The sequence below is a fragment of the Haliotis cracherodii genome, unplaced genomic scaffold (genome assembly GCF_022045235.1).
Source record: "Haliotis cracherodii isolate W230 unplaced genomic scaffold, xgHalCrac1.p SCAF_23, whole genome shotgun sequence".
Classification (NCBI taxonomy): domain Eukaryota; kingdom Metazoa; phylum Mollusca; class Gastropoda; order Lepetellida; family Haliotidae; genus Haliotis; species Haliotis cracherodii.
Genome location: NW_027266279.1, coordinates 11,150,001 through 11,175,868, shown reverse-complemented (window position 1 = coordinate 11,175,868; position 25,868 = coordinate 11,150,001). Strand labels below are relative to the sequence as shown.

The 25,868-nt window shown below is 40.3% G+C and overlaps 2 protein-coding genes across 2 annotated transcripts; one reads left to right on the top strand and one right to left on the bottom strand.

The window, feature by feature from the left end:
* Positions 1-1,303: 1,303 nt before the first annotated feature.
* Positions 1,304-15,435, bottom strand: LOC139471987 (uncharacterized). The gene is made up of 7 exons (XM_071254494.1): positions 15,406-15,435; positions 13,593-13,856; positions 9,736-10,134; positions 8,312-8,545; positions 4,104-4,451; positions 2,616-2,900; positions 1,304-1,549 (listed from the first exon to the last, which is right to left on the bottom strand). Exons 1-7 carry the CDS (start codon positions 15,433-15,435, stop codon positions 1,304-1,306), a joined length of 1,806 nt encoding a protein of 601 aa, XP_071110595.1.
* A 6,508-nt stretch (positions 15,436-21,943) lies between these two features.
* On the top strand, positions 21,944-23,657 carry LOC139471772 (uncharacterized). Its single transcript, XM_071254263.1, has 2 exons — positions 21,944-21,983; positions 23,269-23,657. The coding sequence occupies exons 1-2, from the start codon at positions 21,944-21,946 to the stop codon at positions 23,655-23,657; spliced, it is 429 nt and encodes a 142-aa protein (XP_071110364.1).
* The last annotated feature ends 2,211 nt before the right edge of the window (positions 23,658-25,868 follow it).

Genomic DNA, 25,868 nt, shown 5'->3' with positions numbered 1-25,868 from the left:
TATGGTGGTGACAGTAAAGTGCCATTAGCTAATGCATTTTTGCCTAGATGACAATGAGCCCATGCCTGATAGATATCGGGCGAGGACACGAGGAAGTATGCCAATGGGCCAATTGAAACATTACGTTAAGGAGAACAAATAAGTAACTGTAAATAAAGTAAACACACCGCTACTTTCTCATACTTGGAATAACTACGACTCTCTTAAGGTAGTTGAGCGGTGGGAGCCTGATGGTTAAAGCGTTCGAAGGTCCAGGTTCGACTCCCCACATGTGTACAAAGTGTGAATAGCCCATTTCTTGTGTCCCTGGCGTACTATTGCTGTATTATTGTTTAAATCTGCTTTAATTCATACTCATTCACGCTCCAGGTAACCAAATACCTGATCATCTAATTAGCGACGCACATGGATGGATTAACGAGAGTCTCACTGACAACTATCTTGCGAAACCACTGCCAAAATATGTTTTCTGTGTTTATATATACGGTGTGATCAGTCACATTTGAGGAGGTTGCACCAGTCGAGTATTTTAGTAATCATTTGCACGTTTTAAGAGCATTCTCATGGTCATTTCAGGAACCAATGAATCCTGAACAAGGTCAATGATTTTCCTATTATTATTTTTTCTCAAAAAAGGTAAAATAATGTAAAACAAAAATTTACATAATATTTTCGAAGCATTTAATGTTGATACAAGGTATCTCGGAGTTTATTCTGTACTTATTGCAGTGAGTGTCTTCGCGTAATTCTTTATCATAAACTGTAACTATTCTGTCTGTGAAATGAACACATAAAAAACAAAGCATTTAAGAAGACAGTTATCGATATATGTTTAGTTTATTAAATTTAAAAGCAGACCAATACCAACAGGGACGCCCGGCTGACATATTTCCAACTATGGTGACCTTGTGCCTCACTCTGACAGGGTGGGTTCGAATCAGGGATGGGAATCAACCCGAAAACGTCTAAGAATCTGTACTTTACACAGAGAGTGTAATCCCAAGTATGACATTTGTTACATTTGGCCACATTCTAAATGGCATGTGGATCTATACCATGATGAGTGAGTGAGTTGGGTTTAACGCCGCTTTTAACATTATTCCATTTATATCACGGTGTAGCAGCTTAATGTGGGAGGAAAGCCCGAAGTGATGCAGGTCTAAGACGTTTACCACTTCGGTGAAACCCACGAGCACGGGTATGGTGCTGACAAACCTAGAAACATAATCAGGACGAACCGGGATTCGAACCCACAATCTGACGTGCCCAAGAGAAGCAACTCTGCACAGCGAATCGAGGCGCCTTAGACGACTGGGTCACCCGTGCCCCCTATACCATGATGACTGTCCGTGTCCGTGTCCGTGTCCGTGTCCGTGTCCGTGTCCGTCTCCGTGTCCGTGTCCGTGTCCGTGTCCGTCTCCGTGTCCGTGTCCGTGTCCGTGTCCGTCTCCGTGTCCGTCTCCGTGTCCGTGTCCGTCTCCGTCTCCGTCTCCGTCTCCGTGTCCGTGTCCGTGTCCGTGTCCGTGTCCGGGTCCACAGTGGTCATTTGCTGACATATTATCAGAGACTTTTGATCACGGATAACCAGCTTTCACTACTTTGACTTTTACACCTCATGGAATATGTTTCGACAGATATTCGATATTATTAATTCTCTGGTGCTGACACTGCGCATGACCCCAACAGGGAGGACTAGTCAGTCGCATAATGTGGTCATTTGAAAATCCTATTTACACAAAGAAAGAATTGGACTTGTCAATAGAGTGTGCATCTCCTTCTGGTCATATCTTTTTTAAACATTAGCTAAATACCAGCCACTGTTTAAGAATAGCGTCATGTTCAAAACTATATCCTACTTTGTCTTCAACTCTAGCGTGGTTATGAACGTCGGGGATTCCTGTGTTTGTCTAAAAGTAATTGGGTGCTCAGACTTAGTGACTTGGTTGATTGCTTGTGATCGCATTTCAGTTGCGTAGATTGATACTCATGATTTCAATCCCAGGATCTCGACTCTGTAGTTTACAGACCGCCGTCGTACAGATAGAATACTAATTGTCACGGCGTTAAACAAACAAACAAAAAACAAATCTTATTCTGACCTTAAAGAACCATGAATATAAAGAAGGTTGATTCACCCGATAACGCTTAACATGGTCTTTATAAAAGAAAGTCGGGGGCATGGGATTTATTGAAAAAAATAATTGTTTCCAGGGAATACTGGAAAGAAATAATGTTGCTCCACGTTTTAAACACCCAAAATTGTTTGTGGGACATGTCCTGAAAGGTGTGAAAAAGATGTTTGGCCCCTCTTTTGAGAGAAGTATAATGGATGCCTTGAGGCACTGACCTAAAACGTATCATGTCTCTAACAAAAAAAACACACATCCGTAATGTTAAATGGTCGGTCAATTCTGGTAAACTTTAAGCTGCGCCCTTTATAGACACAAACGTACGTATGATGTAGCGCCATTCATGTCGTGCGTCTCTTCTAACATTTCTGTCTCACGTAACGATAACAATTCTCTCTGAGAACTTAACACATAAAATTAAAAAGAAACATCAAGTAAGAAAATTACAATTTTGTTTATTATTAGTACAAGAAGACCAATACCAACAGGGACGCCCGAGAGTTTTGCCTCAACCATGATGGCCATGGCCATGTCCATGTCCGTGGCCGTGACCGTGACCATGGTGACCGTGTCCATGCCCGTGTCCGTGGTGACCATGTCCATGCCCGTGTCCGTGTCCGTGACCATGGTGACCGTGACCGTGTCCATGTCCGTGGTGACCATGTCCATGTCCGTGTCCATGACCATGTCCATGTCCGTGGTGACCATGTCCATGTCCGTGTCCGTGACCATGGTGACCGTGACCGTGTCCGTGTCCGTGTCCATGACATTCTACTGTAGACAAATACACCAGTGCAGCTGAAAACAATAAACAGAAAAAGGTATTTTAAGATTATGCCTTTGTGCTGAAGAGGAACCATATTTATATGTGAAGATAAACCGTTAAAAAATACTGTACGTAGAACCTACCAAGTGCCACAAGAAGACTCAGGCTGAAATAATTCATGGTTGAAAAAAACAAAGTGGAAAATGCCCTCTGAATGACACTATTCGAATGATGTAGAAATGTCTATGGCCGTATTTATACAAGAAAATCGACACACAGAAGTCATCATGAGTATCACTACTTCTGGAAATAATACCCAGACAGTTGATAAAGGGGGCTACTATTAACCATGGGTGGCCATATGCTGTGTGAGGTCCTATGGTTATACCAGTGGTCGATGTAGTCTCAGTGGTCAGATACAGGGTCACTGCATGACTGCTCGTGCCCACACATCCACTGTGATGCTCTACATGCCTGCTGTTGACTGCGCTGCTCTACAAGTCAAAGTTCATTGATATCATCAGGCAACAAATCTCAAGTGTCTTATACTACATGATATAATCTATTCAATGGATTTTCCATACCTTGTTCTTGTAATCAGCATTGATTCGTGATTTACACATAACTTGATATCCTTATGGTCGTCAACATGTGACACACCGGTGTACTGCACTGCAGTTACTTGATTCATGCAGTATTATTGGCCACCTTCACGTGTAACTCCACTTGATCCTCTAAGAAGATTATCACTCAGTAATCAAGCAGTGGGCTTGGGGAGAGGTAACGGCGTTTGACCAATGGTCATCATAAAAAATACCTAACGTTTGTGTCGATCATCATGACATTAATGTTTTATGTCCAAACTATATAAGGATATGAATCAGAAGCCGGTCATTAGACTGATCATTGTAAAAGAGTTAACTGTCAAGATGAAATATTTTACGGTTATGCTGTTTGTAGTTGTTGGTAAGTGAAATGTGTTTTCTTTTATTCAACTTCAATGTTTGTCTAAATAGTGTGAGTTGAGGTAGTTATATCTCATCAATACGTCTGTCTTGTTTCTTGTGTCATTTTGAAAAGGCTTTAAATCAAGATGTAAACATTTTCCTTCTTTGTGCAGCAACATACACGTCACTCTACTATTGTCAGCAAACTATTTTACAAAACACCAAATTCTTGTTTCAGCATGGCTTTGTACCATAAGTTACTCTGATGCCCATGGTCACGGACACGGACATGGTCACGGGCATGGTCACGGACACGGTCATGGGCACCATGGTCACGGTCACGGGCATGGTCACCATGGTCACGGTCATGGGCACCATGGACACGGTCATGGGCACCATGGTCACGGGCATGGTCACGGACACGGTCATGGGCATGGTCACGGGCACGGTCACGGGCATGGTCACGGTCACGGGCATGGTCACGGGCACGGGCACGGTCACGGACACCATGGTCACGGACACGGTCACGGACATGGTCACGGACACGGTCATGGCCACCATGGTCACGGGCATGGGCACGGACACGGTCACCATGGATAGGAAGAAGATCTATATCACGTACAAGGCATTTCTCATTTATCTTAAGAATATATAGTACCCATTAAATTAGTTGAACATGGTACTTGGCCATTTAAAAATAATTGAAGTGCAGTGAGCCTGCGTGGCATTCTGTAGAAGTCATTTCGCCCACGGCAACAGTATTATATATTATCATCAGTACGTAAAGTCGGCTTACTTAACTCTGCTGGAACCGTCAAATCTTGCAGGTTTCAGTTCATCCTGCTTTGAAACGAAGCCAGGGGGAAGTATTTCATTGGCTTATTTGAATTTACATCCAACTTATATTTGTTCTTTCTTTTTCAGTTGAGACCTGGTTCTGGAAACATGTTAGAAAATAAAACTCGTCAATTCACTTTAAACGTTTTGTTATATTTCAAGCATATTTTATATATATGCACGACTTTGCATTGTACTGTCAGTAAGCTATGCCATTGGCTTATGGATATTTGCCTTGATGACAATAGGTCCATGCCTGATAGAGCAGGCGAGGACACGAGGAAGTATTCATGGGCCAATTTAAACATTACGTTGAGGAGATGAATTAATTTACTGTAAGTAAAGTAAACACGTCGCTACTTTCTCATACATAAAATAACTACGACTCTCTTAAGGAAGCTGAGTGGTGATAGCCTGGTGGTTAAAGCGTTTGCTCGTCACGTCTAAGGCCCGGTTTCGATTCCCCACATGGGTACAAAGTGTGAAGCCCATGTTTTGTGCCCCTGCCGTACTATTGTTGGATTATTGCTCAAATCGGCGTTAAGTCATACTCACTCACACTTCAAATACCCAAATGCCTCCTCGACTAATTGGTGGCGCACGTGCTACTATCTGGCAAAACCACTGCCCATTCTGTCTTTATATATGCTGTGCGATGGTCACATTTTATGTGGATGCACTGGTCCTGTATTTTATTACGTTTTAAGAGTATGCTCATGGTCATTTCAGGAACTATAGAGCCCTGAACAAGGACATATCATTCTCCTATTATTTAATTTTTCTCAACAAAGTCAAAGTAATTTAAAACAACAATTTACATAATATTTTCGAAGCATTTAATGTTGATACAAATATTTGGAAATATTTAATATTTAGTCGATGTTGACTGTTACACGTCCGCTTGCGACACATGTGTACGGACTGAATTTTAAATCAGTTTACAAATAACAAAACTTCCAACAAATTCAGACTCACACTCAGATATCTTATTTAGGTATAAAGGTCACTTGGACAAAAGTACAAACAGTTAACAACATGACTGAAGCTGCCACTGTTGAGTAAACTGAAACTACATTGAAGCGTACATAAACGCCTTTTATGGGAATTTTAAAAATAAATATCTTCTGGGAAAATATTGATGTGCTGGCGCAATAAATCAAGGAATCAACAGTTATATAGAAATCTAATTTCTGTTTCATAGTAGTGTTACATTTTAAACAGCATAAAGAAAAGAGCTACATGTTTTATTGTAGTTACATTTTTTTACTGAAGAACATTGATTAAGGTATGTTTACTTTTTATACTGTAAATGTTAATTTGTAAGATATTTACTTCGAATTGATGAGTATGTTTCACAAAGGGTGCATGATACTCTTCTTCGTTAGCGTCACTTTTACAATTCGAACAAGTGCAATTAAGCTCTGATATGTATCAAATGAATTTATAGAGAATTCTGAATTTAAAAGAAATCTAATATATTCGTTACTTGTAAGATTCAGTTCAGAGTGAAGTATGGAAGATCTTAATATATCCGAACAAACTAAAACCACTTGAATATTAGTGGCATCTGAACCCCTTGGTTGGTTGCTTGGTTTGTCTAACGCCCCACACAGCAATATTCCAGCTAAATGAAGGCGGTCTGTAAATAATCGAGTCTGGGCCAGACAATCCAGTGATTGACATCATGAGCATCGATCCACGCAATTGAGATCGATGACATTCATCAACTCAGTCAGCAAGCCTGACCACCCGATCCCGTTAGTCGCCTTTTACGACAAGCAAAGTCGCCTGTTACGGCAAGCATGGGTTGCTGAACACCTGTTCCGAACCCGAATCGTGTTTACTCATATCATCTAAACATTAACTAATGCTGCTGTGGGTAACGATGAGAACACATTCTGAATAGTCTAATGTAATACACAACAACCCAACATTTACACACAATGGACATATTCAATCTACCAGTCTTCCCAATTACAATTATATTTGCCACATACTTTCCTACACCGAGAAACCTTTTATAATACAATGTCTGAATTTTTTCAATAACATCAAACTAATTTACAACCCACACTCCAAGCCCATATAAAAAGGATAGGCGCGGTTTAACCTTCATTTAATGTACATGCTGTATTGAAATTTTTTTTATTTATTTGTCTTAATATATTCTTAAATGCCACCGACCAATTTAACCGTGAAGAAAACAATATTCCGAGATATTTATAATTTATTACATGCATTCAAAGGAAGTGTGATATAAACTGAAGTCAGGGTTCAAGATAATGCAGGCATAACTATAATCGACAACCAAGTGGCAATTCGTGAATAACAATGCATTGTTTAACAACAGATTGACGTCACATGGTATCTGGTATGTTGTACAGAAACACCAACATCATGCATACCTACTAACTACTATAAACAGGCTAATATCTGGATCACAACGTCACTTGGAACCAAAGCTATGTTTAAGTAGAATAAACTCTCGTGCTCAGTGAAAGGAGGGTTCTCGGAGTTTATTCTGTACTTAATGCAGTGAGTGTCTTCGCGGAATTCTTTATCATAAACTGTAACTATTCTGTCTGTTAAGCAATTAAGAAGACAGTTATCGATATGTGTTTAGTTTATTAAATTTAAAAGCAGACCAATATCAACAGGGACGCCCGCCCTACATATTTTCAACTGTGGCGTCATGTTTAAAACTATATTCTACTTAGGTCTTGAAAGGCATTTAAGAGTGACACACATTAGGAAGACCATTTATGGATGTCAACTTCTTTATTGTGAGGAACATGCATTTCGGATTATATACTTACTCCTTGATCAGATGAAATGATGGCGTTCGCCCGATGAAGGAGTAAGTTATATACTCCGAAATAAATTGACATCTACAAATGCTCTTCCTATAAATCCAACTCTTGAGTGGTTAGGAACTCGTGGGGGGTCCGGGTTACAATATTGATGCCCGGCAACCTGTGCTTGTCTTAAAGTAATCGGGTGGTCCTACTTGGTGACTTGTTCGATTGCATGTCGCTGTATTCCAATTGAGTATATTGATGCTCATGATGTCAATCCCTGGATTGTCTGGTCCCGACTCGATTATTAACAGACCGCCGTCATACAGATAAACGAACAAACAAATCTTTTTCTGACCTTAAAGAACGATGAATATAAAGAAGGTTGATTCACCCGACAACGCCTCCATAAATGATAGTCATGGGAAATGAGTTATTGAAATATATAGTTCCGGAAAATACTGGAAAGAAATACATTTGCTTCAGGTTTTAAACACCCAAAATTGTTTGTAGGACATGTCTTGAAAGGTGTGAAAAAAATGTTTGGCCACTCCTTTGAGAGAAGTATAATTGATGCCTTGAGGCACTGACCGAAAACGTACTATGTCTCTAACAAAAAAAACCCACATCCACAATGTTAGATGGTCGGTCGATTCTGGTTATCTTTAAGCTGCGCCCTTTATAGACACAAACGTATGATGTACTACCATTCACACCGGGCCTATCTTCTCACTATTCTCTTTGAGAACTTAACACATCAAATTAAAAAAAGCACCAAAGAAAACAATAAACGATGAAAAGTTTGTTTATTATCAGTACAAAATGAGCAATACCAACAGGGACGCCTGAGAGTTTTGCCTCAACCATGATGGCCGTGACCGTGTCCGTGACCGTGACCGTGACCGTGACCGTGTCCGTGTCCGTGTCCATGGCCGTGACCATGGTGACCATGTCCGTGCCCGTGTCCGTGGTGACCATGTCCGTGACCGTGTCCGTGGTGACCATGTCCGTGACCGTGTCCGTGGTGACCATGTCCGTGACCGTGTCCATGGCCGTGACCGTGACATTCAACTATAGACAAATACACCATTGCAGCTGAAAACAATAAACAGAAAGACGTATTTCAAGATTATACCTTTGTGATGAAGAGGAACCATATTTATATGTAAAAATTAAAAACCGTTTAAGTAAAAATAAACTGTACGTAGAACCTACCAAGTGCCACAAGAAGAGACAGGCTGAAATAATTCATGGTTGAAAAAACAAAGTGGAGAATGCCCTCTGAATGACACTATTCGAATGATGTAGAAATGTCTATGGCCGTATTTATACAAGAAAATCCACTCACAGAAGTCATTATGAGTATCACTCCTTCTGGAAATAACACGCGGTCTGTAGATAAATGGGGCTTCCATTAACCACAGGTGGCCATATGTTGTGTGAGGTCCTATGGTTACACCAGTGGTCAGGTACAGGGTCACTGCATGACTGCTCGTGCCCACACATCCACTGTGATGCTCTACATGCCTGTTGATAACTGCGCTGCTCTGCGAGTCAAAGTTCATTGACATCATCAGGCAACAAATCTCAAGTGTCTTATACTACATGATATAATCTATTCAATGGATTTTCCACCCCTTGTTCTTGTAATCAGCATTGATTCGTGATTTACACATTAATTGCTGTCACTATGGTCGTCAACATGTGACACACCAGTGTACTGCACTGCAGTTTCTTGATTCATGCAATAATATTGGCCATCTTCACGTGAATCTCCACTTGATCCTCTAAGAAGATTATCACCCTGTACTCCCGCTGTAGGCTTGGTGAGAGATAACGGCGTTTGACCAATGGTGATCCTAAATGATATCCAACGTTTGTGGCGATCATCATGACATTAATGTTTTATGTCCCAAATATATAAGGATATGACTCAGAAGCAGGTCATTAGACTGATCATTGTAAAAGAGGTAACTGTCAAGATGAAATATTTTACAGTTCTGCTGTTTGTAGTTGTTGGTAAGTGAAATGTGTTTTCTTTTATTCAACTTCAATGTTTGTCTAACTAGTGTGAGTTGAGGTAGTTGTATCTTATCAATACGTCTGTCTTGTTTCTTGTGTCATTTTGATAAGGCTTTAAATCAAGATGTAAACATTTTCCTTCTTTGTGCAGCAACATACACGTCACTCTACTATTGTCAGAAAACTATTTTACAAAACACCCCATTCTTGTTTCAGCATGGCTTTGTGCCATAAGTTACTCTGATGCCCATGGTCACGGACACGGACATGGTCACGGGCATGGTCACGGACACGGACATGGTCACGGGCATGGTCATGGGCACCATGGTCACGGACATGGTCACGGACACGGTCATGGACACCATGGTCACGGTCACGGGCATGGTCACGGTCACGGGCATGGTCACGGACACCATGGTCACGGGCATGGTCATGGTCACGGACACCATGGTCACGGGGACGGTCACGGGCACGGACACGGTCACGGTCATGGTCACGGACACCATGGTCACGGGCATGGTCACGGACACGGTCACGGTCACGGGCATGGTCACGGACACCATGGTCACGGACACGGTCATGGCCACCATGGTCACGGGCATGGGCACGGACACGGTCACCATGGATAGGAAGAAGATCTATATCACGTACAAGGCCTTTCTCATTTATCTTAAGAATATATAGTACCCATTAAATTAGTTGAACATGGTACCTGGCCATTTTAAAATAACTGAAGTGCAGTGAGCCTGCGTGGCATTCTGTAGAAGTCATTTCGCCCACTGCAACAGTATTATATATTATCATCAGTACGTAAAGTCGGCTTACTTAACACTGCTGGAACCGTCAAATCTTTCAGGTTTCAGTTCATCTTGTTTTGAAACGAAGCCAGGGGGAAGTATTTCATTGGCTTATTTGAATTTACATCCAACTTAATATTTGTTCTTTCTTTTTCAGTTTAGAACTGGTTCTGGAAACATGTTAGAAAATAAAAATCGTCTATTCACTTGAAACGTTTTGTTATATTTCAAGCATATTTTATATATATGCACGACTTTGCATTGTACTGTCAGTAAGCTATGCCATTAGCTTATGGATATTTGCCTTGATGACAATAGGTCCATGCCTGATAGAGCAGGCGAGGACACGAGGAAGTATTCATGGGCCAATTTAAACATTACGTTGAGGAGAAGAATTAAGTAACTGTAAGTAAAGTAAACACGTCGCTACTTCCTCATACTAAAATAACTACGACTTTCTTAAGGAAGCTGAGTGGTGATAGCCTGGTGGTTAAAGCCTTCGCTCGTCACGTCTAAGGCCCTGTTTCGATTCCCCACATGGGTACAAAGTGTGAAGCCCATTGTTTGTGCCCCTGCCGTACTATTGCTGGATTATTGCTCAAATCCGCGTTAAGTCATACTCACTCACACTTCAAATACCCAAATGCCTCCTCACCTAATTAGTGACGCACGTGTATGGATTAACGAGATTCCCTATCTACTATCTGGCGAAACCACTGCCAATTTTGTGTTTATGTATGTGGTGCGATGGTCACTGGTCCTGTATTGTATTACGTTTTAAGAGTATGCTCATGGTCATTTCAGGAACTATAGAGCCCTGAACAAGGACATATCATTCTCCTATCATTTAATATTTCTCAACCAAGTTAAAGTAATTTAAAACAACAATTTACATAATATTTTCGAAGCATTTAATGTTGATACAAAGATTTGAAAATCTAATATTAAGCCGATGTTGACTGTTACACGTCCGCTTGCGACACATGTTTACCGACTGAATTTTTAATCAGTTTACAAATAACAAAAGTTCCAACAAATTCAGACTCACACTCAGATATCTTATTTCGGTATAAAGGTCACTTGGACAAAAGTACAAACAGTTAACAACATGACTCAAGCTGCCACTGTTGAGTAAACTGAAACTACATTGAAGCGTACATAAACGCCTTTTATGGGAATTTTAAAAATAAATATCTTCTGGGAAAATATTGATGTGCTGGCGCAATAAATCAAGGAATCAACATTTATATAGAAATCTAATTTCTGTTTCATAGTAGTGTTACATTTTAAACATATGCATAAAGAAAAGAGCTACATGTTTTATTGTAGTTACATTTTTTTACTGAAGAACATTGATTAAGGTATGTTTACTTTTTATACTGTAAATTTTAATTTGTAAGATATTTACTTCGAATTGATGAGTATGTTTCACAAAGGGTGCATGATACTCTTCTTCGTTAGCGTCACTTTTACACTTCGAACAAGTGCAATTAAGCTCTGATATATATCAAATGAATTTATAGAGAATTCTGAATTTACAAAGAAATCTAATATATTCGTTACTTTTAAGATTCAGTTCAGAGTGAAGTATGGAACATCTTGTTATATCCGAACAAACGAAAACCACTTGAATATTAGTGGCATCTGAACCCCTTGGTTGGTTGGTGATTGGTTTGTTGTTTAACGCCGCACTCAGCAATATTCCAGCTATATGACTGCGGTCTGTAAATAATCGAGTCTGGACCAGACAATCCAGTGATTGACATCATGAGCATCGATCCACGCAATTGGGATCGATGACATGCATCAACCAAGTCAGCGAGCCTGACCACCCGATCCCGTTAGTCGCCTTTTACGACAAGCATAGTCACCTTTTACGGCAAGCATGGGTTGCTGAACACCTGTTCCGAACCCGAATCGTGTTTACTCATATCATCTAAACATTAACTAATGCTGCTGTGGGTAACGATGGGAACACATTCTGAATAGTCTAATGTAATACATAACTACCCTACATTTACACACAATGGACTTATTCAATCTACCAGTCTTCCCAATTACAATTATATTTGCCACATACTTTCCTACACCGAGAAACCTTTTAAAATACAATGTCTGAATCTTTTCAATAACATCAAAATAATTTACAACCCACACTCCAAGCCCATATAAAAAGGATAGGCGCGGTTTAACCTTCATTTAATGTACATGCTGTATTGATTTTTTTTTAATTTATTTGTCTTAATATATTCTTAAATGCCACCGACCAATTTAACCGTGAAGAAAACAATATTCCGAGATATTTATAATTTATTACATGCATTCAAAGTAAGTGTGATATAAACTGAAATCAGGGTTCAAGATAATGCAGGCATAACTATAATCGACAACCAAGTGGCAATTCGTGAATAACAATGCATTGTTTAACAACAGATTGACGTCACATGGTATCTAGTATGTTGTACAGAAACACCAACATCATGCATACCTACTAACTACTAAAAACAGGCTAATATCTGGATCACAACGTCACTTGGAACCAAAGCTATGTTTAAGTAGAATAAACTCTCGTGCTCAGTGAAAGGAGGGTTCTCGGAGTTTATTCTGTACTTAATGCAGTGAGTGTCTTCGCGGAATTCTTTATCATGTAACTATAACTATTCTGTGAAATGAACACATCAAAGAACAAAGTAATTAAGAAGACACTTATCGATATATGTTTAGTTTATTAAATGTAAAAGCAGACCAATACCAACAGGGACGCCCGCCCTACATTTTTTCAACTGTGGCGTCATGTTTAAAACTATATTCTACTTAGGTCTTGAAAGGCATTTAAGAGTGACACACATTAGGAAGACCATTTATGGATGTCAACTTCTTTATTGTGAGGAACATGCATTGCGGAGTATATACTTACTCCTTGATCAGATGAAATGATGGCGTTCACCCGATGAAGGAGTAAGTTATATACTCCGAAATAAATTGACATCCACAAATTGAGTAGATTGATGTACAGGCCGCAGTCATACAGATAAACAAACAAACAAACAAACAAACAATCTTTTTCTGACCTTAAAGAATGATGAATATAAAGAAAGTTGATTCACCCGACAACGCCTAGCATAGTCTCCATAAGTGATGGGAAATGAGTTATTGAAATATATAGTTCCGAAAATACTGGAAAGAAATACATTTGCTTCAGGTTTTAAAAACCCAAAATCAAATTAAAAAAAGCACCAAAGAAAACAATAACCGATGAAAAGTTTGTTTATTATCAGTACAAAATGAGCAATACCAACAGGGACGCCTGAGAGTTTTGCCTCAACCGTGATGGCCGTGACCGTGTCCGTGTCCGTGTCCATGGCCGTGGCCGTGACCATGGTGACCATGTCCGTGTCCGTGGTGACCATGTCCGTGACCGTGTCCGTGTCCGTGTCCGTGTCCGTGTCCGTGACCGTGTCCGTGTCCATGGTGACCGTGACCGTGACCATGGCCGTGACCGTGACCGTGTCCATGGTGACCGTGACCGTGTCCATGGCCGTGGCCGTGGCCGTGACATTCAACTATAGACAAATACACCATTGCAGCTGAAAACAATAAACAGAAAGACGTATTTTTCAGATTATACCTTTGTGTTGAAGATGAACCATATTTATATGTAAAGATAAATCGTTGAAGTAAAAATAAACTGTACGTAGAACCTACCAAGTGCCACAAGAAGTGTCAGGCTGAAATAATTCATGGTTGAAAAAACTAAGTGGAGAATGCCCTCTGAATGACACTATTCGAATGATGTAGAAATGTCTCTGGCCGTATTTATACAAGAAAATCCACACACAGAAGTCACCATGAGTATCACTCCTTCTGGAAATAATACGCAGTCAGTAGATAAATGGGGCTACCATTAACCACAGGTGGCCATATTTTGTGTGAGGTTCTATGGTTACACCAGTGGTCGATATGGTTAGATGCAGGGTCACTCTGCATGACCGCTCGTGGCCACATCTCCACTGTGATGCCTTGATTGCCTGTTGATGACAAGGTTGCTCTACAAATCAAAGTTCATTGACATCATCAGGCGACATCAGGTCATTCAGAGCTCATCTATTCCTTTCGCTACTTCATATAGTATAATGTATTCAATGAATTGTGCATCTCTTGTACTTATGATGATCAATTTACACTTATATTTATATTCAATGTGTAACTCACTGGTACATTGTAGTTAGGGTTACACATATTACACTGAGTGTACGACCATCTTCACGTGAAAACTCCACTTTATCCTTTAAGGAGCTTGTCCCTATGTACTCCCGCTGTGGGCTTGGTGAGAGGTTACGATGTTTCTTAAATGGCTAGCATATCATATATAACTTTCTAAGTGGGTCAAATCATCACGACATTAATATTGAAGGTAATAAATTAAAGAATGTGAAGGTAGAGACAGTCAGAAGTCTTACTGAAACATGCAAGGAAGTACAGTGGACCGGTGTTACATCTTTTCAATATGACATTTTGTCGAAGCCTGCCTATGTAATTTCGACCACTACATATTACCACGAACTATCATCTGTATGTAAAGTCGTGCTATTCCTTAGGGTTTCAGTTAATTTTACTGCAGAACGAGGCTAGTGTAAATATTTCATTGGCTTATTTGAACTGACATTCAGCTTAAGATGTGCTTTCTTTCTCAATTGAGAACTGATTCAGGCAGCATGTCAGCAAATAAATATCATTAATTCACTTGCTATTTTCACATTTTGTTATAATTTTTTCAAGCATGTTACATCTCCATGCGCGACTTTGTATGGTATTGTCAGAAAGCTGTGCCATTAGCTAATTGATATTTACCTTTGTGACTGTCGATTTGTGAGTTACTGACAGTTTCGAGTATGTTCTCTACCTTGAAACACATAGCTATTTTCTCAAACTTAAAATAACTATGACTCTCTCAAGGTAGCCGAGCGATTGGCAGCCTCGTAGTTTAAGCATCATCTTGTCACAGAAGGCCCGGGTTCGATTCCCCACATTGGTACTATGTGTGAAGCCAATTTTTAGTGGGCCCTGCCTCGTTATTGCTGGAATATTGCTAAAACCGGCGTAAAAGCATACTCGCTCTACTTCAAGGTAGCTAAATGCCATCTTATTGGTGACGTGTATGAATGGATTAACGAGATTCCCACTGACCCCATCTTCTGTCCAGTGAAACCACAGCCCAAACATTCTTGTTTGCGAAACTATTGAAAAAGACATAAGACCTACAGTCAAACGCCGTTTGTCGAACTTTGATGTGTCGAACTTATGGTTGTCTCGAAATATAAGCTTGGTCCCTGCGTATTCCTTTTTTATTTATATTTTCGGTTGTGTCAAACCTCGGATAATTCGAAGTATTTACGTTGGTCCTTTCAACTTCGACACACGTTGTTTGACTGTATTTGTATTCTGTATTTATCGTATGTGGTCAGTCACGCTTGATGAGGATGCACTCGTCGAGTATTTTACTAATTGCTTGCTCGTTTTTAAAGCATGTTGACGGTGCTTTAGAAAATACAGAGCTCTGAAAAAAGATAGTATTTCTGCTTCCAGGTTAAAACAGATCTTGGAAAATATTAAAGTGCTGACGAAATAAAGCAAGGAAACGTTTCTATAGAAATCTAGTGTTACATATCAAACATATGCAGTAAGCAACTAACCGCAACATGTTTTATTTACATGTTGAGTGAAGGGTATTAATAACGGTTTGTTTATTTCTATACTGTAAGTGAATATTTGATAGATATTTACTGCGAATTGATCAGTGTTTTTCACAAACAAAGAGTACATGATACTCATTTTCGATGGCACCACTATTACAATTCGAACAAATGCAATCAAGTTCTGAGTGAGTGAGTATGGTTTTACGCCGCTTTTAGTAATATTCCAGCAGTATCACGGCGGGGCACACCAGAAATGGGCTTCACACATTGTACCCAACTCACACGGATGTAGTCAGCGACTTCAAATTGTATGATGATAGTGACAGCGTGAAATCGACTTTCAGGTGACTAACCATGGCTCATGATGCAAAAATGACTGTTGGCGGGGTATGTGTGAGGTGAGGTGAAATGGGGTTTAACGTCGCGTCCAAGATTATTGCACTTATATAGCGACGTGCATGCACACGTGTGTGTGTGTGTGTGTGTGTGTGTGTGTGTGTGTGTGTGTGTGTGTGGCTGCTTGTACTAGTCCGGATTAATGCCGATTTATAGGGCTAGCTCACTGAGATACCATGTCGCAGTTTAACATGAATACCCCACTCAGACACAGTATACTGACTCCGACCCGACCAGTCCTTGTTTTAGCCCCTTAATGCCGAGCGCCAGACAGGGTAACAACAAGTACCATCTTTTAACGTCTTTTGGTATGACGCGGCCGGGGATCGATCCCCGGACCTTCCGCTCTCCGGGCGGACCCTGTACCACTAGACCACGGAGGCGGTCTGGCGGGGTATGTGTAGACCTCATGACTGAGAATCCATTTTAGGAATAAAACATTGAAATGCAAACAAAATACAGTTATTTCCAACAACAATACGTCATGTACTTCAAGGAAGAACAGGACACCAAGGTTGGCCCAGTAGCTGTGCAAAGTTGCGTCCCTTTGAGGCTCTGGGATCCGATGATCGTGGGTTCGAATAACAGATTCGCACTGAGTATGATTCTTAGTTTGTCAGCACCATACCCGACTTTTTGTATTTCATCAAAGTGGAGTACGACTTGTATCAGTCGGGTTCACCTCCCACATTAAGATGTCACGCTGTGATGAAACTGAAAGCGGTTAAAACCCAACCCACTCACTCACTTAATCACTGTTAAGCCAAGATAAAAATAACATTGAACAAATTGCGCTGACCATTAATACCATAAATAAACAGCTTGATGAAAATGTTAAACCGCAATGGTCTTTCCATGATGATGTGGAGTAGATTAGGTTATGACGATTCTGGCTCACTTCCACTGGAGCCAGATTCGTTTTGCGTCTTACCTTATCATGGGGAAAAAACAAGAGGTCAGCCTGATGAACTTCATTCGTTGTAAAAATATCGAACTTCTTCCTCGGGATATAACGCGCTGCCGGTAAGTATATTTGCCACATCGCTTGTTTCTTTAACCAATCCTTGGCCACATCTTTAGATACCTTAGCCGCAGTGGCTAATTTTTGTATTGCTCCTAAACCTTTCCAATATCCTCGTGGGCTATAGTAAATTTTATTTATTATTAATTAATATTGATGATTCTTTTAATACGAGTCATGACGATCGCTGAATCGCATCATCACTTTGACATAAAAAAAATTCCTCTGTAGTAGTGGTATAGGTATATAAATCTGGCTCCAGTGGAAGTGAGCCAGAATCACCATTACCTATACTACTTGTGGTGTATATTTTGTACTCTACGTGTAATTTCAGAAGGTGCTTGAAGGGAACGTGAAGTCGAGGGTTTATGAAACTTTTTACTGAATTAATGGTGTTGTATTTTAGCTTTGTGGTTCACAAACGGGCAAAGATTGCGATCTTACGCACTGAAAGTACTCTTCGTTTTTCGACGTGCAATATCTCAAGTTAACTATCTTCAGAAAGTCTTTAGTAGTGTATCGAGCACATCAAGTACCAGGCGTTTGTACAGACAAGACATGTAGGTAGGGAACAAATTAGAGGGATAACTATCTTCATTTGACCTCCTACAAGCAAAGTGATCATGAACTCTTCTCACAACGTTATAACCCCTTTTTTGAAAGCTTTGATCATTTTAATAAATATCCTCAGCATTCAAACAAGCCGTAGGGGGCGGTCGTGTACCCGATGGGTTAAAGCGTTCGCTCGTCACGCGGATTAATGAGTTCGATTCCCGACATGGGTACTATGTGTGAAGCCCATTTCTGGTGCTGGAATATTGCTAAATGCGGCGAAAAGCTATACTCACTCACTCACTCACTCACTCACTCACTCACTCACTCACTCACTCAATCAATCACTCACTCAGTTCACACAGCCGTGACCTTGACCCAGTTTATTGTTCCTTGACTCAAGACAGAGACTGACGGGACCATGTAACTAATAAAAGTAACAAACAAACTCGTAGACGAATGTATTGCACAACCCCTCAGCTGACGTTCCCACAGGACGACATCTTCCCGAGGCAAGAGAGTAAACTGACTATATAAGTCCAGATTCCACACTTGCCGAACTCGGCTGGTATTCGTTTTTGGCTGGACTAACGAGTCTTTGCCATAGTACAATCAAAATCGCGCAATGAAATCGAAATCCGGTTCGTAAAATGTCATGCACATTTTGGTCGATTGCAGGATTTGCAAAGCATGTGCACCGCCAACTCGTTGTTAACAGATATTTTCCAATATGTTCATGTTTGTAATCAAGGTGTTCACGTGATTTGATGCAATTCGCGATGTAAGATCCGTTTTATCACAATATAGATCTTGATTATCGATCAGATCGTCTTGACTGGGCGCTGCCATTTTTTAAGATGTTATTGATGAGAAAGAAATTGAAACAATACTTACTTGTATTCACGTACTTGGTTTGTCAGCACCATACCCGTGCTCGTGGGTTTCACCGAAGTAGTAAACGTCTACGACCTGCATCACTTGGGGCTTTCCTCCCACATTAAGCTGACACGCCGTGATATAACTGGAATACTGTTAAAAGCGGCGTTAACCCCAACTCACTCACTCACTCACTCTGCAACATATTTAATTCTCCTGAAGTTAATCTAATTATATTCTTATCTTTGTATGCAGAACGCACACACCAAAACAAATGTTTAAATAATATATTTGTTGTGACGTTTGATCAGTGAACATTTGGTGGGGAAAAGAGTGAAATTGGACTATTTGAACTACTCCTAAACACGGCTTTTAGCAGAGATTTCTTGTGATTATGGAAAAGGGTGTTACCCTCTAATATCACGTTGAATTTGTCAAATTCGAAAGTAATAATAAACAGAAAGCTGGATAAGATCATTGGATATAAGATAAGACAAAAACTTCTCCTTCCGTTAATCCATGTAAACAACGCTGACACAGTCATTTTACCCAGCATGCAATGCTCATCCCTCAAGCGCCGTCCAGCAGGTCAGGTGTGATTTCTATCACTGTACATGTTATTGTGATACTACTGACCAATAACACTACCATGTACCATGATGTAACGTTTAGGTGCATTTTGTTTTGAAAATGCATTTATTCGGTGACCAAACCTTTTTTTAAATATATCTTATTTACAAATGATTCAAACAAAATTAAAACCCTCACAAGAACATATTCACAAAAATTATCTTGGACGCGACGTTAAACCCCATTTCGCCTCACCTCACTTCAACTCGCAACAGGTTTTGCGCAACACTCTCGCTAATTGACTGAAAATGTGTCTCTCGTTTGAGTCCATTGGCTAAATCTAACCGGACAGTACCACTTGTTGTCGCTGCACGGCAGGGTGGGTCTGAGGGCAATGCCGTATTTTAAAGAAGGCCGTGTGACCCTTTCTCAACCACTCAAAACACAGATGTAATTTGTAAGTGTAATAATACTTATGAAACATAGTTATGAAGGACTGCTGTATAGTTTCGTGGGGGGTCGGGTAGCCTAGTGGTTAAAGCGTTCGCTCGTCACGCCGAAGACCCGGGTTCGATTCCCGACATGGGTACAATGTGTGAAGCCCATTTCTGGTGTCCCCCGCCGTGATATTGCTGGAATATTGCTAAAAGCGGCGTAAAACCATACTCACTCACTGTATAGTTTCGTAAAGACATCGATCAGTTGATTAACTATTCTATTCTGCCTTACATTCATTAATTTCACATTCCTTCTTGTGGTTTGCTATCTACACACATACTTGTGTCGTATAAAACAACTTCGTGTAGTAGAGAAAACCAAAGCGTGCCCAGCAGTTGACATTGTGGCCATGTGCATGCTGTGATAAGGCGATTGGTGAATACTCCCTCTGTGATCATGCTGCGATAATAAGGCTGGTGAATGCTGCGATATATACCTTAATCTGTCTAATATCATTCACGATTTGCGATTCTTTTTATTACAGATTATTTTAGTCATTATGATAAAAATAAAAATATTTTAATATAAACCCTATGTGTGTTCAAAACAGATCAGAAAACTACAGTTGAATACAGAACACACGATGAAGACCATGACAGTCCTTATGGTTTTTGTCGTTGGTGAGAGGCAGTTTATGGTTGATTTTGACGAAAACACAGAAATTTCATAAGGACTAAGACTACTTGTAAAAAACAATTCCTTATCATAGTTAAGATTATATTTATCACGAATTTAAGATTCAAAAGATTAGGTTAATCTCTAAAAATCATCAAATTGTAATTAAACATATGAGAAAAAATGATGTTGAAAAGAAGAAGAAGAGAAGTTTATTCATGCATGAAGGCCACATGGCCCAGAGTTCATTTACAGGAATAATATATACTATGCACATCCACAAATTTTCTTACAACAAACGTTCATCTTTTTTGGCATTTGTATTTACATAGGTAATTGTCTTTTTAAATATATGGACAGGTTTTTAATAAAACAATCATTTCTGGTAGATAGAAGACTGAAATGGTAATATCGAAATAGATATAATAATAATAATAGTAATAGTAATAATAATAATAATAATAATAATAATGATAATAATAGCTATTTCTGAAAAACAGAACATCTTTCTGGAATAAACGTTTATCATGTTAAAGTTATCCGTGGTGATGATAGTATTTTTAACACAGTAAGCATGTACTTTTTACAGTTTGATTCTCGCGTCTTTCTCATTCCAGACAAACACAGGAGTGGGGACTTACAATGAAGACATTTCAAAATAAATATAAAACTTTTTTTTTTAAATAACGGTCTCGAGTCTGTGTGCATGTACATTATCATTATGAGAGTAGAGAATGCACGTTGTTTGTTTTATATCTCAGTGTGAAGTAGTAGGGCTACGTTGTGGTGCCCCGTAAATGTTTGAATCTGGGCCAGTCAACCAATGATTGATGGCATGAGCAAGGATAGCATGGCTGAAAGACCAAGGATAATAATCTTACCGAATCATGGATTCGACCAACGACCAGCAGATCCTCACACTGCTAATGTATGCAACTCTGCACAGCAATTCGCGGTGTCTGAGACCAGTGGGACATTCACGTACTAATATCTGACAAAAAGTACCATTGCAGACATCTGTTCCTTGTATGGTACATACAGAATACACATAATACCTATACTCGCTCAGAGCATTATTGTCTACACGACACCAAATGAGTAACATACTTTGACAGTAGTGGTCGGATTAAAACAGTTAGATTCTCATAGGGTGGAGCTCTAATACGCAATACGTCTTTTCACACCACCTGCTGGAAAATTCAACCAGATGATGAGGGCCAAACCAGTTCCATTTACCGGCCCTGAAACTGTATAATTGTCCATCCAGCAGATGAAGTACAGTAGCTCCTTGCTGAGAAGAAGGCGAGGTTGTCGGTATGTTCAGTTGGTTATGAACGTAGATTGTGTACAATGACATTCATGAACATTGAGTATATAAGTCCACACCATTGACTGGGTGGCATTTATTGTTGAGACAGACAACACAATGGCTGACCTATCGTTCGTGATTCGTGCTGCTGTCATTGGTAAATATGCGATGATATTTTGTATTGATATAGTTTCATTTTAACGCGCACCACCTTGGCAGCACTTCTCTCATTAGAGGGGGACTAAGCGCAGTCCATTTTCTGTCTTTTTGTTTTAATAATTTTTAACATGTGGGCGAAACAGAGGTGAGGTGAGGTGAAATGGGGTTTAACGTCGCGTCCAAGATTATTGCACTTAAATAGCGACGTGCATGCACGTGTATGTGTGTGTGGCTGCTTGTACTAGTCCGGACTGATGCCGATTTATAGTGCTAGCACACTGAGATACCATGCCGCAGTTTAACATGAATACCCCACTCAGACACAGTATACTGCTTCCGAGCCGACCAGTCCTTGTTTTAGCCCATTAATGCCGAGCGCCAGACAGGGTAACAGCAAGTACCATCTTTTAACGTCTTTTGGTATGACACGGCTGGGGATCGAACCCCGGACCTTCCGCTCTCCGGGCGGACGCTCTACCACTAGACCACGGAGGCGGTCTGGGCGAAACAGAAACATTATTTATGTCACAGTGTATTTCCTGTAATAATGATCTGCTATGATCATGATCATGATGTGAACTACAGACACTAGCTGTGGTGTAGGATGTCCCTGGATCAAATTTGCTGAGACATTTCTTTCATCGAAGCGTAATTAATATTCATTTATCAGCATCGGAAATCCTGAATTTGTATACGATATTTGACGATTTAATGGTTGGTTGCTTGGTTTGTTGTTTAACGCCGGACTCAGCAATATTACAGCTATATGACGGCGGTCTGTAAATAATCGAGTCTGGACCAGACAATCCATAGATTGACATCATGAGCATCGGTCCTCGTAATTGGGATCCCGTATTCCCCATAGCTACATAATTCGAAGTCAGTTTGATGTTGCCCCTTAATTAGATAAATCTTGGGTCGATGATCATCAAAATTTATATAAAAAAACAAAATAATTTCGGGTATTTTGAGATAAATAAATACAAACAATATCCAATATAATCGGTCACCTGAAGGGGGCACGGGTGGCCCAGTCGTCTAAGGCGCCGCGATTCGCTGTGCAGAGTTGCGTCCCTTGGGCACACCAGAAACCTATGATTGTGGGTTCGAATCCCGGTTCTCCCCGATTATATTTCTAGGTTTGTCAGCACCATGCCCCTGTTTCGGGCTTTCCTCCCACATTAAGCTGACACGCCGTGATATAACTGGAATACTGTTAAAAGCGGCGTTAAACCCAACTCACTCACTCACTCACCTGAATTTTACATGGTCTCCACCTGCAGGCATGGTTCTGGCCGTGACACTGGGTCAGTTCGGTTTCCCAGGACTTGGGGGAAGACCAGCATTTGGTGGCCAAGGGGGAGGTAATCCACTCCTTGGTGCTCGTGGAGGCGGCTTAGGCGGACTTGGTGTATTTGGTGGACTTGGACTCCCAGGAATTGGTGGAGGGTTCCAGCCTCAGCCTCAGACTCCTCCACCCAACAACCCCCAACCCCAGGCTCAACCTCCCAGTCAGGACCAGAAGAAGCTGGTGGACCTCCTGGTGAACGTCATCTCGAAGAACCACGACCACAAACACCATCTGGATCACCACAACTCCACCGTCGCGGGGAAGCCCAACAGAATGCAAGCAATCAAAGATGCCCTCAAACTTCATAATCAGAGATATTGATTTAATGTTTTTGTTGTATCATCGTATTTTCAAATCACCTCATTTTTGTTTAATAGGTTCGTTGTGATCTAATACTACATTGTGGCTGATACTGTAATGATGTGATGTTTGAACGAGTATAGCCTATAATACTCTTAGAAAACCCACTGTTGTACAAGTGAGCATGGTTGTACGAGACATTTAGAAATACAGTAAACTACGGTTATAACGAACTCAAAGGGACTACTATTTTTAGTTCGTTATAACCGTAGTTCGTTATAAGCATATAAACAGCATAACTACAGCCAATTTTCGGGCTTAAAAAGTTAGTTCGTTATATCCGTCAGTTCGTTATAAGCGTGTTCGTGATAACCGTAGTTTACTGTAGTTTAGCAATATCACAGCGGTGACACCAAGAATTGGCATCAGTTATTGTCCCACCGCCTCAATAGGCAACTTACCCCTTGTCATTTTCAATAACTATATCTTAACTTTAAAAGAGAGATATCTAAGTTGGCTTTGCGAGGTTCAGAAGGAAATCTTATCTAGACCAAACATTTAATGTTTCTATTATAGCCTAGGTGTGATTGTTTTATCCCGAAGTTAGATGCTTGTGGTAAAGTCATTGGATTAGAGTCAGCTATGAACCCACAAGATTGTTTGAAAAGATCATACGATATTAATAGTATAAATCCTTGTTTTAGGTTATCAAACAAGAAGCTTCAATAGTTTAACCATAAACCCAATAACTTAAGTTTATTTTAGGTGGAAGGGTGTGGATTAGTACTAGGCAGGGTGTAAGATTTAATAGAGAAAAACTAACCATTCACTGATGGTCACCTTGTGAGTTCGAACCCTAGATTCGTCTATATTATAACTCTTGGTTTGTAGCCGCCAATTCCGTGATCATTGATTTCATCAAGTGTTCACTACCACTGCCCACTACCTGTGTCAATCTGGATTTTCACAAAGCTAACACTGTGTGATGTGACTGAATCATCCTAAAGCGAAAACCCTTCACATTCTAAGGGTTCGGCTGCCTACAGGGCAGTTGTGGGGACACGGGTGGCCCAGTCGTCCAAGGCGCCGCGATTTGCTGTGCAGAGTTACGTTCTTCAGGAACGCCAGAAACCTATGATTGTGGGTTCGAATCCCGGTTCGACCCGATTATGTTTCTAGGTTTGCCAGCACCATACCCATGCTCATGGGTTTCACCGAAGTGGTAAACGTCTGAGACCTGCATCACTTCGGGCTTTCCTCCCACATTAAGCTGACACGCCGTGATATGACTGGAATAATGTTAAAAGCGGCGTTAAACCCAACTCACACACACACACAGGGCAGTTACCTTGAGTGATGTAGAACTATAGGACTTCATCTTTGAACGATGTTATATTTTCCACGAATCTTTCGTCAGCCATGGTATTATATTATTTCACCAGTTACACATTTCTAGCTTTTGTTATACAGTTGAATGTGTCATTAGCAAGAGGTAGAAGTTCATGCTCATTAAAATATACACCGTGAGTCCCATTGTCCTTATATTTCATCATGCTTTCTTCATTCTTTATTTATTCCTTCAAACCACAATTACATATGATTCTGTTGAAAGACCTATCTGTAAAATGTGTTCATTTCAAAGACTAGATACTAGTCGAACTCATCCACAGGTAATCCTGCTTCTTTAACCATAAGACATGTAGCATCCAAGTGAGAGAGGGTTGTGTCCTATTTTGCTATTGAGGGCTTCCCCCGTAACAGTTGAACGATATTGTAATTTGATAGGGAATATTTTAGATACGCCTGAATAATGGGACGCTTTTATTAAGAATGTTTTAACAAGAAAAGTAATATGCTTACACTATTCGCGAACACCTGGTGTCATCACTGATTTCAGAGATCCATTCATATAATTGTTCCCACTATTTTGCTTTTTCGCCCAATGGAATCTGTTTCGGCAGATAATCAAGAGTGATTATTTTTTGGTGTTGACTTCGTTTTATATCAAGTTTTTTTTGTTTTTTTAAAAACCTATCAACATGTCTTTTGCCTTTGGTAGTGAAAACCGTGGCTGCTTATACTAGTTTAGACTAGTGCTAGCCCACTGTGATACCATGTCCCAATTTAACATGGATACCCCGCATTGACTCGAAACTGACTCCTAGCCGACCAGTCCTTGTTTTATCTCTTTAAAAGCGAGCGCCAGTCCGGTAAGAACCAATTCAATCCTCT

What these genes read in the sequence shown, in the direction of transcription:
- LOC139471987 (XM_071254494.1), bottom strand. Translation starts at nt 15,435, where the DNA reads ATGGCATTTAGCTACCTTGAAGTAGAGCGA. An exon ending in CCGTGACCATGGGCATCAGA is followed by an intron (nt 8,546 to 9,735) that starts GTAACTTATGGC and finishes ATTTGTCTATAG; the next exon opens with TTGAATGTCACGGTCACGGC. An exon ending in CAAAACTCTCGGGCGTCCCT is followed by an intron (nt 1,550 to 2,615) that starts GTTGGTATTGGT and finishes ATAATATGTCAG; the next exon opens with CAAATGACCACTGTGGACCC.
- LOC139471772 (XM_071254263.1), top strand. Translation starts at nt 21,944, where the DNA reads ATGGCTGACCTATCGTTCGTGATTCGTGCTGCTGTCATTG. An exon ending in GATTCGTGCTGCTGTCATTG is followed by an intron (nt 21,984 to 23,268) that starts GTAAATATGCGA and finishes CTCCACCTGCAG; the next exon opens with GCATGGTTCTGGCCGTGACA.